Consider the following 12,328-nt stretch of genomic DNA (forward strand, 5'->3'; position numbering starts at 1 on the left):
GATATCTGAAAAACACCTTGGGGCAAGGCATACTCTTACCAAAGGAAGGAGACGTTAAGCTCAATGCCTACAGTGACTCTAATTGGTTGGGATGCCCCTTCTCACAAAGGTCACGAACAGGATATTTGTTGATCTTAGGGGGTGCTCAAATCTTTTGGAAATCCAAGAAACAATCTGTTGTTTCACGCTCCTCTACTAAAGCAGAATATCGTGCAATGGTTGTCACGGTTAGTGAAATACTTTGGATTCGTTGGTTGTTGACTGATTTTGACATTGTTTTGGACAAACCCACTCCCCTCTTGTGTGATAATGAATCTGCTCGACACATTGCCCACAATCCTGTTTTCCACGAACGTACAAAGCACGTGGAAATGGACTGTTACTTTGTTAAGGAACGGGTTGAGTCTAAGGAGATTACACCTGTCAAAATCAAGACTCAATACCAGTTAGCTGATTTATTGACCAAACCACTTGGATCAGATCGTCTCAAATTTCTATCGGACAAGTTGGGCATTCCTAATCTTCATGCTCCATCTTGAGGGGGAGTAATGGAGCTATTTTACACATCTAGATTATTCCATTAAGATAATCACGTATTGTTTAGTTTATTTCTATGTTTATCTTTAGCCTATTTTCTAGCTAGTTTATCTGATCCCGTTTATAAGGATCTCTTTATTGCTTGTACGTGCATGAATCAATAATCAATAAATGGAATAGAATGTTTTCTCAATTTCTTTAAAATCTAATTTGATTGTATGAATTTTATTTTAATGTTTTAATACTAAAAGTATTAAATTTTTGGTATTGAAAAACTATTTTCGGTTTACAAGATTTATTTTAATGTTTTAATATATACATCAGTCTGCAGATATTAAAAAACAAACATGTTTTTTATTACAGCCTGCAACCGTTTGGTCCACCTCTTCGCTGCACAGGATTTCAGAGACTGTACTTCATGATTTTTTTTCTTCAAAAAAAACAAGAAGTACCTTAGTGCCATCGTATATTCTTTTTATTTTCGAACGTCCATTTTAAAAACGTTATATTTTTCTATTTTCGAACATGATCGACATATTTAATTTTGTTACAAAAGCTATTCATAATTTTAAATACTAAATTTAATCAAACCAGGAAACGATGATACAGGGGTGCACTCACACAAGTCAAACATATATAATCCCAGACCTTCTAGCCTATTCCAAACTACTCTACACTACTTCTGTGTTCTCCCGTTGTCTCTTTCTCGAGAAACTTCTCGGTAACCATCTCTACACCGTCCGATCAAAACCATTGCTACGTGTAAACCGATTACAGGATTCCGGTTGAGTAAACTGAACCTGAATTGCCACTTATATAACTACCTCCTTCCTCCACAAACATTAAATCAGTCTTCTACCTACTTTTCACTTCTCTTAATTTCTTAAATCCTTGCTTCCCCTGTTTCTCAGTTGTTGAAGAATGGCTCCGGCAGCCGTGAATCTTGATATAATACCAACGGCTTCGAATTCCAAGAAGAGGGCGTACGTAACGTTCTTGGCAGGAAATGGCGACTACATAAAGGGTGTCGTCGGATTGGCCAAAGGGTTAAGGAAGGTTAACTCCGCGTATCCTCTTGTCGTGGTGGTTCTTCCCGACGTTCCGGAGGAGCACCGTCGTATCCTGGAGTCTCAAGGTTGCATCGTTAAAGAAATTGAACCGGTCTACCCACCGGAAAGTCAGACTCAATTCGCCATGGCGTATTACGTCATCAACTACTCCAAGCTCCGCATCTGGAAGGTATGGGTTACACGTGTCTCTTTTACATTTCATACGTGGCATTAATATGATTTCGCACGTGGATTGAATCTTTTAGTTTTATGTTGCAGTTTGTGGAGTACGGGAAGATGATATACTTGGATGGAGATATCCAGGTGTTTGATAACATTGACCATCTGTTTGACCTGCCGGACGGCCACTTTTACGCCGTGATGGACTGTTTTTGCGAGAAGACATGGAGCCATTCGCCGCAATACCAGATTGGGTATTGCCAGCAGTCTCCGGAGAAGGTCCAGTGGCCGGCCGACATGGGTCCGAAACCGTCTCTCTTCTTCAACGCCGGCATGTTTGTTTTTGAACCAAGTATCAGCACCTATGATGATCTGCTAAAAACCCTCATCGTGACCCCTCCCACCCCTTTCGCTGAACAGGTACGTATTAATTATTAATTAACAGTCGTATATATATATATATATATATATATATATATATATATATATATATATATATATATATATATATATGCTTCCGGTGATTGCGATTAACTAATTAACAAAATTCGTCTTGCAGGATTTTCTGAACATGTACTTCAAGGATATCTACAAGCCAATCCCTCTGGTGTACAATCTTGTTCTTGCGATGTTGTGGCGGCATCCAGAAAATGTAGATGTGGATGAAGTGAAAGTAGTTCATTACTGTGCTGCTGGATCAAAGCCATGGAGGTATACTGGAGAAGAAGAGAACATGCAGAGGGAGGACATAAAGATGTTTGTGAAGAAATGGTGGGATATTTATAACGACAAGTCTTTAGATTGCAATAAAAACCCGATTTTGTCAGCCAGCAGCAACAATATTAATGGTGAGATGCCGGCACTGATCTCCGACCCTAAAGTAACCGTCTGCGCGCCCTCGGCCGCTTAATTAGCTAAGCTCTATGGTAGAGACCGGAGTATATATAATGTATTGCTCACAGTTTGTTTTGGGTTGTTGGTTTCACTCCATTTCTTATAATGGATATGTAAATTAGGAGGTAAAAGGTTTGCTGATTGCTCTTTTTCTCGTTCTTATCGTAATAATATTGGAATGTTGTTAAGTTTAAAGTTCAGAGGTACCAAGATCTAGTGTACTCTTTTTCGAAAAAAAGATCTAGTGTCCTGATCTTCATGTCAATCTTTAAAGATCAATGAATGTGACAAGAATCTTTTCATTGGGTAAAGTCTTTTATTGTGTGACTTCCGAGGGTGTTAAGCAAATCCTTAGGGGTTAATAGGTTATTTTCTTTTCCAAGATTTTGTCTGATTGATTTGTATTTTTCACCTAGTCGTGTTGATGGGTCGTTTTCTTAGTATATATCATACGTGCGCTCAGCGAGGTTGAGGGGTTTTTGTAATTGTAGGTGCTCTTTCCATGTACTACACTAGCAGTTTAATTTGGTAGGTGTTTCTGTTTTTTTTCTTTGAACGGACACATTTTAAAAAGCAAACCAACTAGCTAAAAAAAATGATATTATGCTATTTTTGCTACATCTGTCTGAAAACAGATTAATCGTGTAATTGTTGAGTTGGCATGTTATGCCAGTTCTATATATAGGCATGAGCTATAATCAAATGTTAGAACAGCCGTGTAAAAATAAAAATAACATCATTTTGGCCGTATAGTCTATTTTTGCATTTCGCTAATGAATTTATAGAAAGGATATTAACCAAAATCATAATTTTGGTAATAGTAAATTGCATAAAAGTAACTATGTTATCATAAATGTTCTATTTTGACATTAAGTTATTTTTTGTTACATTTTATTCATTAAGGTTTCTAACTTTTACAGTGTTACTTACCTGCTACGTGGCAAGTTGGTATGATATTATTTGGTTACGTGAGGTTGAGGTGACGTGATGTCACGACATGGCAGTTTTTGGTGACGTGTAATGTTGGTATATAACATACATGTTCTCGAGTCTCCTTAACCATGCAACTCCAAATAACATCATGGGCCTATCAAACCGTTGTTTTTTCACCAACTGGGCGTGAAGAATGCCTTCATGTATGGTGATTTACATGAAAAAAAAAAAAAATTATATTGAGCGATCATCTATGTTTGTTGGTCACCGGGAGTGTAGCAAAGCTTGTAGATTGCATAAATCGCTATATGGTTTAAATCAATCCACTCGGGCTTGGGTTGGTCGGTTTGTCGTTGTGGTAACAGAATTTGGGTCACAAAGAAGCTCTTATGATCATTATGTGTTCTTGACTTGAACGTTTTCCAGATGTATTTTGCTAATGGTGTATGTTGGTGACATTGTGATTATTGGGAGTGTTGAAATTAGGACCAAGAAGTTGAAAGACATTCTTACGTCTCAGTTTTGAAGGAAAAAAAAATCCCTACATAAAATTGAGGTCTCTTGTACTCGAAAATTGTATGTTTATCCCAATGTAAATATCGTTTGGATATTTTGAAGGATTTTGGGATGATTGAAACAAAAATATTGTGAGGCCCCAATAATTTCAAATACAAAATTGAAAGGAGGTGATAAAGATTTACTTGAGAATCCAGATAAATACAGAAGAATTGTAGGAAAACATAAATAGTTACACGTTCAAGCATTGCTTTCCTTGGTGGGTGTTGTAAGTCACGTTGTTTCATTTGAGATATTGTTAGTTATTGTGAAGTATCTAAACTCTAAAGGGTGATCATGGTCATTGTGTCCTTGAAGGGTTACATATGCCAATACAATAGGGACGCTACAAATAGGCATTGGCCTATATGATATTTGTGTTTGTTGAAGGAAATCTAGTTTCGTGGAAAGTAATGTGTTTTTTGTTTTTTTTAAACCTCTTTTAACCACTTATTGTTGCATCGCGCAACACTTGATCCTTCGTAGCTGTTTGTTTTTTCAGAAGACTTCTTACTTAATAACTGTTGTGTGTGTGTTGTGTAGCGCGGCACTTGACCCTCTGCTTCAAACTTCTTCAGACCTTACTTTAACTTATTGCAGCACTTTGCAGAGGTTAAAAAACAATTACATACTGCAGTCGTTTGATCCCCCTCTTCACATATGGTTGTAAAGGTGGTCCACAGACTTTGGATATTTTCGTTTCAAAAAAACAAACAGCACCTAAGAAAGAGAATGATGTTTTCCCTCAAGCTATTGAGTATGAATACAGGACTATACCTGAGATTACATGCGAGCAGATATAGGAAAATCAATGAACTCGAATTGTGATAATGAGGCAGTTATTCCACATTGCAAACAATATCATTTTTCATAAAAAGGTCTAGGAGATTGCCATTTCACTCGTATCAAATAGGAAGTCAACCATATGTAGTCCTCATATTTGAACACGTCAATTAGTTGATATCTTCATCAAAACTTTATTTGATTTGAGAATCTTTGGTATTTGTAGAAGTCGATTAGTTGATACCTTCGCCAAAACTTTACCCGATTTGAGGATCTTTTCAGGAAAAGTGTTTTAATATAAATATTACATTTATTATATTTGGCCCAGTTAAACCATGGGCTCATAGCCTCATAGAGTTTCCTATGCCTACGATAGTACGATTCATGCTTCTATATATAGGACTATCTATATCTTTTCTGTGTAAAACATCTACCATAATAAATGAAAATGTTATTGTCACTTTATTCTTTCATTTATTTATTTGGGCACATGTCATTTTGTCATAATTTTAAAATATATTTATTTTTCACTTATCAATTATTTCATTATTCATTTCCACTATATTATTAATTTAGTTTTCATAAATTAAACCTACTATAATAACTATTAATTTCAAATTTTAAATTTCAAATTTCAATTTCAAATAAATTTACACTTTAAATATTTGTATTTAACATTTTATTATAATAAATCGTTTAGTACACGGGTCTAACAATTAAACACATAATTTTAATTAATTTATTTTTTGCATGTTTTTTTTATTTTATAATTTTCACTTATTTCATATTTCAAATTCAAATAAACTTTTCATTTAATCGCTCCTGTTTAACATTATGTTTTAATTAACCCGTATAATATACGGATTTCACAACAGTGAATTAATAAGATATTTACACACTCAATGTATTTCTTGTTTACACGAACACACTTTATGTGAAATACCTACCTAATTTTTTATACAAGTAAACGACTGGTACGTTGCTTCTTGGTTGCCTATCAAGAAACAGTGCGTGTAATTTGTAAGCCTCCATTATCATTGGAAGTATTTTTACATGTATAATTCCTTCTCTTCCTTTATATACAGTCCCCCTGTCTCTATTTATTTGGATCATAATATAATATAATAGATATAAATATGACAAACTATATACACCAAAAAGAGAGTATAAAGAATCTTGGTATTCCAAGTGGAACAAAACTTGCTATCAACATTCTCGTAATTGGTGGGTGTTGTTTACTCCAGGCCAGCTGCAGCCAGTGGACCATCCCAAAACTCCAAGGACCAAATCAACCTGTGAACACGCACTCACCATGTTCTCATACCTTGCTTCAACATGGAACAGAATAACTGCCATTCCTTTTCCCCTAACAACCTCAGCCTGTCCATTTACAGGCTCAACATCAACCATATAACAAACCAAACCAAACCAAACCAAACCAACACACAGATGAAAACAAGAAATAATGACACTCACCGCACATGAGCAAATTGTGACACCAACATCACCCAACGCCTTTGAGATATCAGCAAGCATCCCTGTCAAACAACACTTAATTACCGTTACATCACCCTCTAGTCTAGGTATATACTATATAGAGATAGACGATAGTTGATGGTTGATGGAAGGAAAAGTATATACCTCTTCTATCAATACAAACAACGCACATCCATTGGATAGAATGTCCTTCAAAATCAGTCCAGGATGAAATCTTCCCATCACGCCAGCTTTCAAGACCAGGTAACACCGCTTCCTTATTAGCCTTAGCAAAACCATTCACTCCCTTGGCCTTCAAACTAACACTCACTTGCTTGTTATGATTTCCGTTAACTTGGGGAACCTTAATACTACTAGTGTTGTTCTTTAACTGGAAAAGATCTGCACCCATCATTTTCATGGATGACATTTCCATGACATTCATGACGATCTTCTCCCACGGGTGCTGGATCCCTTTAGAGTAGTCTGTTACTACCTCTTCCGCTTCACTATCCTCACCCGAATCAGCAACAAACTCCCTCACTGAGTCCGCTGTTAGCTGACTTGCAGATTGAGACGCCTGCTCCTTCAAAAACTGAACACAATACATCAGAATTCAGAAACATACAATCATCACTTTAACCCAACCTAACCTAACCTACTTTCATAATCTTGTGTCTTGCACTTCGTGTTTTTGCATGTTGCAACCATTGCTTGTGCCTCTGGAAAGCGGATTTGCTCGAGAGGGCCTACAATTTTTTATTTAATTAATTATTTTCTATTAATAATAATAGCTAAAGATGGTTGAGATCAACTGACGTTATATGTCACTATCTCCACAACTTCTGCATTTGCAAGCACATGCAAGGGAGGAACAATATTGCCATTGACCTGAAGAATGAAGATGATAAGATGTCATTATTAGACTTAACTCTTGAGACCCTTTAGGCTAAAAATACCCATCAAATAGTTACAGAATGGACTTGCCTTTGCAGCTACCATACTGTTCCCAATATCAGTGTGTATCATATAAGCATAGTCGATGACAGTTGCTCCCTTGGGTAAATTCTTAATCTGTAATGGATCATACACGTAAAGAATAAAGTGAATTTAGATTTTAGAGAGAATGAGACATAAAATATGCAAAAGCAATGTCAGCATTTTACCTCTCCCCTTGGCGTAAATACAAAGACACGACTACCTAGAAGATCCTTAGTGATTGTATCTACAAACTCTCTAGAGCTCATGTTTCCAACAAACTCCTCTTGCCATTCTCTAATCGCATTCAGCCACCCAATCTGAAGAAATCAGTTGTGAAACCGAACTGAATAATCTGTTATGATTTATTATGATGATGATGATGAGTAAGTATCAAGTAACAGATAGCATACCCTGAGGGCTACATTTGCGTTGTTAAGGCAGACTGGTTTCCCTCTCAAGTATCTGTCATTAGCCACTGTATGTCTGACTAAGCCATTAACAACAACTTTCCCACTGTAGTGAGCAGCAATACCTCTTTCTGCTATCAAGTCCATCTCTTCGGTTCTAATCTGCACTTGCATATAATATAAAGTATAAAGTATTAAACATTGCTTCTTCACTTGTTCTAAAGTAGTTGAAGAAAGATACAAGACTAATCAACCAAACCAAAAGCCCAGTGAAAAGAATTTCGGTACCTGAACTTCTAGACGAAACATGCTCTCATAAAGAAATGGAATTACAGTTGTATGAAGGCTCTGATAACCATTGGGTTTTGGGGTTGCAATGTAGTCTTTCATCTGTGAAAAAAGGTGTATATTAATAAGAGAAGGAGCTGAAAACCAATTAGAATCAAGGGCAAAATGGTCAGGATACACACAGCTCGAGGTATGGGGGTCCAGATCCCATGTACCAGCCCAAGGACATGGTAGCAAATCTGCAACAAATAGCATTGATAAGGAATAATGTTCTTCTAAAAGCTGTGCAGTAAGTATTTGACAAATGTAAACTTTATTACCTGCTGTGCATTACATAAAGGCCCTACACCAACACAAGGCTTGGGTTTGATTATGATCCTCAGCTGTTAAACCAAATACAAAAAGCATGTCAGAAGAATAAAATTAGAAGCAACCAAGTTATTGGGCAACTGATTAACTACCTGTGCAATTTGATTAACTTCATTGATTGAACCTTTGGACTTGAGTACAGATTTATGGATGCTGCAAATACAAAGACTCCATAATCAACAAGATGCAGATGCAACTTTAACAGAGGGGGGTCCATTCCATCACCTTACCTGTAAGGTTCCTTACAGACAGAACGCACTTCAGTTTTCACAGTCATGAGGTCTAAGAACTGATCATCTTCAATCTTCTTAATCAAAATTTTATTTGCCTAACAGAGGAAGAAAACAATCAGCCAGGAAACATGAAATGGTACGGATGTAATGAACAAAAAGACATTAACAAATTTAATTTCACAGATGAAAGTACCTCTTCAATTTCTTTCTCCTGTTCTTTACAGAGTTCTGCAACTCGTCTCTTGACTTTAGCATAATCTTGCGGATTTGTGTACATGAAGGACAAATTCTCAAGCTCAGACTGCAAAGAAATTAATGTTCACAAAGAAGATATACCAATAAATAAAAAAAGGAACTCCTTTGTATAATCTAAAATCTACCTTAATTTGGTACATTCCAAGGAGCTTTGCAAGAGGAGCAAAAACCTGTAGTGTCTCCATTGCAATGCTGGACTGTAGATGGTCAAAAACAATGACAACTTTGAATCACAGAAAATTGTGGTGTGTTGATATTTGATCAAAAAATCTGACTTCACCTGCTTATGTGAAGGCATGTGTGAAAGAGTCCGCATATTATGTAATCTGTCTGCTAATTTGACAATTATCACTCGGACCTGGAAAAAGCAGTAAATTCAGCAGCAATTGAAATTGAAGTAAAACTAACAACGTGCAATAATCAGTGAATGTGTTACCTCCTCAGTCATGGCGAGAAACATTTGTCGAAGATCATGTGCTTTCACATCTTGTACTGAATGACTTTCATTTTTATACTTCAGCTTGCCAAGTTTTGACACCTGAATTAGACTAGAATCAAGTCTGACAGATATTTTAAAAATCACAACTGCAAAACAAAATGTACAGTATGCAAAATAGAACACCTTAGTTTCTCCTTCAACAATGTGACGAACAGTTGCACCAAATTCCTTCTCTATTTTTTCAAAAGTAACATGATTTGTATCTTCAACTGTGTCATGTAATAAACCAGCAGCGATTGACTCCCAGTCCAATTCCTTAAGAAATGTTTGTTAATTATTAGTCAGCTAAGTGATTTTTATTTTCTTTAATAACACCATTATACAAAAGCAATTGAACCGAAGGAATTTAATAAACTTAAAAAGGTCAGGTCCCCACCAATTGCTGATGGGATATCTAACGACTTATTTCCATAAGAACCATTCATAATATTGTGCAACTCACAAGTTCTCCCAGAATTCTTGCAACTTCAACAGGGTGAATGATAAAGGGTTCTCCACTTCGTCTTTTTTGCCCATCATGTGCCTCAAAAGCCAGCTACACACCACCAAAAAAAAAAAGTAGAAACTAGGATTAAAGCAATTGAAAGGAGAAGTCAAGTACAACAACTTAAAAGGCTAACTACTCCATTAACAAAAAAAAATAATCATACATAACGACCGTAAATCCCTACATTTAGAGCAGCTTGCACTAGTTTTAACTCATCGGATGTAAGGTATGCAATAGCAGGTTGAAGATCCTGGGGATATCAAAACAAAAGGACATTAGTAGCCCTTACTTAACAGCTCAATTAATAAGCATAATCTTTCTTGCATGGTATGTAATACTAATTAAATTATACACATCTTATCTTGTATAGCATCTAAACACATTTTCAAAGCCAACAAGGTTTGAGATACTAAGGGGTTCAGCATGAAAGAACTAACAGCTTGGCAATGAATCCACATACCTTCCACAAACGTTCAGGAGAAACCTCATCATATCCTGAAGGAAATGACGAAGAACAACTCACTGTCCATTTCCTACAGGCAAGATGAAGCAAATTTGACCTTACAAGTCTTCGTGGAGGGAAGTCATCCAAAGCTTCAAAGGATAACCTGGCTCTCATGTCAGCAGCCTCACATCTCTGGCATATGTATCAATCAATATCAAAACACAGAAAATCAATTAAGAAGCTTGCACTTATAAAATGTATAACTCCTTAGCTGTCTGATAGTACAAAATAAATTGTGTAATGACATAACCCTTCAACAAGGAACCGAGACAAGAAGGATAGGCATTGCATTAAGTATTGGTGCAAATTTTTATAGTCAGGACAAAGAACAGTTTCTCATGAATGAAATGTTGGAAACTTATGTGCTACTTTTTATTGTTTAGACTATGAAATCAAAGGAAACAAATCTTTGTCTTGAAGTTGTTCCTAAACTTCTCTTCAACTGCAATTTAGTTTACATATAATCAAGACAGGTCCTCGTGAGAGAAAAATGCTAGTGGCGTCCTTCCATTTAAGCGACTAACATATTCAAATCCATCAAATAAACCAAGAGAGACTAAGAAACCAAAAGCCAACATACAGTCTTTCACAGCTATGCACTACGTTTGATGGGTATCAGATAGACTCATAAGCAGGATCATTAGATTTTTAAATCCAGATACTTGACATGATGTAGCCTTAGTTTCAATGAGGACTACAATATTAAGAACTTTTTACATGATTTTAACATGCATATCAGCATATCCATGAGCCAATCGTACCAGAGTTACTATTTTTTTAAATCGATATAGAAATTGCAATACTGTTTACTACCCTTAGATTATGTTCAGGATATAGTTTAAGAAGTTCTATTCTATGGATTTCCAATATCCTAGGGGAAGTGTTCAACAGCAACTCAGAATTATAAACACAACTATCTAGAACACTGAAACGACAGAAGCTGCAAAAACATGGTAATATCAGTAAAGGTAAAGTGAGAGCTAGCATCAGCTTATACCACACCACATTTAATAGAAAAGGGGAAAGAATAATTCTAAGTATAGGGCAAGTGAGTATTACATGGCCACGACGAATTTTTCTTCCACTTTGTACATGCAAAGCCGAGGAATTAGCAGTGGTAGCTAGCAAGCCAGTCAAGGCCCTTGGAGCCTTCCACGCACACGGAATCGGACTACAATCATATCTTCCACTTCCATCCCCTTTCGGATACTTACATATACTCACACATTCTACAGACACTGCCAAATCTCAGATAATTAAGATTCAATTAGGCAAACCTTAATTAAAATTCACAGGCACAAAACCTATACGCAATATATAAGTACCTGAAAAATTTGGAGCAGAAGCCATATCTAATGAGAAGCATCGGAACCTAACAGCAGCCTCATTGAATCAAGCTAGGCATAATGGCAGAGAAGAATCAGAACATCAAACAACTCGAAATTCACTCAATTAAACTGATTAAATCGATGGTATAGATATGAAGCCGCGGAATGACCAGAGTTCAACTGCCGCTGTCAATCAAAAGATTCGTATAAGGCTTTTCCGTAGATGCTCGTCGATCATACTCCGGTAGTAAGATGAAAGTAAGGGTTATATGAATAGCTTCGATTAAAACGAAAGTGTGTAAGAACAACACAACAAGAGTAGAGGGGGAAGAGGATAATGAAAATGGTTAGCCGAAAACCACAAAAAAAGGGGGGTCTTGAAATATTAAGATTAATAAAAAAAATAAAAATAAAAATGGAAAGATATTTTTAGGTGGTGATTTTGTTGGTGAAATATTTGTTGGAAATGGGATCGGCGGAACACGGTTGTTGCGTTGGAAGTTTTTTAAGATTCTATGGCACGCCGGTGACACGTTTGACCCCCGGGTTATTTTATTGGCTCACATCTA

General features: G+C 36.3%; 2 protein-coding genes across 3 annotated transcripts; one reads left to right on the forward strand and one right to left on the reverse strand.

Annotated features, from left to right (window-relative positions):
- The first annotated feature begins 1,371 nt into the window (after positions 1-1,371).
- LOC145014933 (galactinol synthase 2-like) lies at positions 1,372-2,809 on the forward strand. The gene is made up of 3 exons (XM_078973381.1): positions 1,372-1,776; positions 1,866-2,186; positions 2,326-2,809. Exons 1-3 carry the CDS (start codon positions 1,459-1,461, stop codon positions 2,674-2,676), a joined length of 990 nt encoding a protein of 329 aa, XP_078829507.1. The 5' UTR covers positions 1,372-1,458; the 3' UTR covers positions 2,677-2,809.
- Positions 2,810-5,939: 3,130 nt separating this feature from the next.
- RSH1 (RELA/SPOT homolog 1) lies at positions 5,940-12,124 on the reverse strand. 2 transcript variants are annotated; one of them, XM_078973379.1, is made up of 23 exons: positions 11,757-12,123; positions 11,491-11,669; positions 10,387-10,563; positions 10,111-10,176; positions 9,882-9,974; positions 9,563-9,694; positions 9,377-9,478; positions 9,221-9,298; positions 9,066-9,137; positions 8,879-8,986; positions 8,683-8,780; positions 8,545-8,605; positions 8,404-8,466; positions 8,266-8,322; positions 8,084-8,185; positions 7,799-7,957; positions 7,574-7,705; positions 7,395-7,481; positions 7,227-7,298; positions 7,070-7,156; positions 6,573-7,002; positions 6,408-6,469; positions 5,940-6,311 (listed from the first exon to the last, which is right to left on the reverse strand). In XM_078973379.1, the coding sequence occupies exons 1-23, from the start codon at positions 11,779-11,781 to the stop codon at positions 6,138-6,140; spliced, it is 2,616 nt and encodes an 871-aa protein (XP_078829505.1). In that variant the 5' UTR covers positions 11,782-12,123; the 3' UTR covers positions 5,940-6,137. The 2 variants fall into 2 exon arrangements, with proteins under 2 accessions (XP_078829505.1, XP_078829506.1); XM_078973380.1 differs by having other exon boundaries at positions 6,172-6,311; positions 6,408-6,482; positions 11,757-12,124.
- Positions 12,125-12,328: the final 204 nt, after the last annotated feature.

The sequence above is a fragment of the Lactuca saligna genome, chromosome 9 (assembly GCF_052625555.1).
Source record: "Lactuca saligna cultivar CGN05327 chromosome 9, ASM5262555v1, whole genome shotgun sequence".
In the NCBI taxonomy this organism is placed as follows: Eukaryota; Viridiplantae; Streptophyta; class Magnoliopsida; order Asterales; family Asteraceae; genus Lactuca; species Lactuca saligna.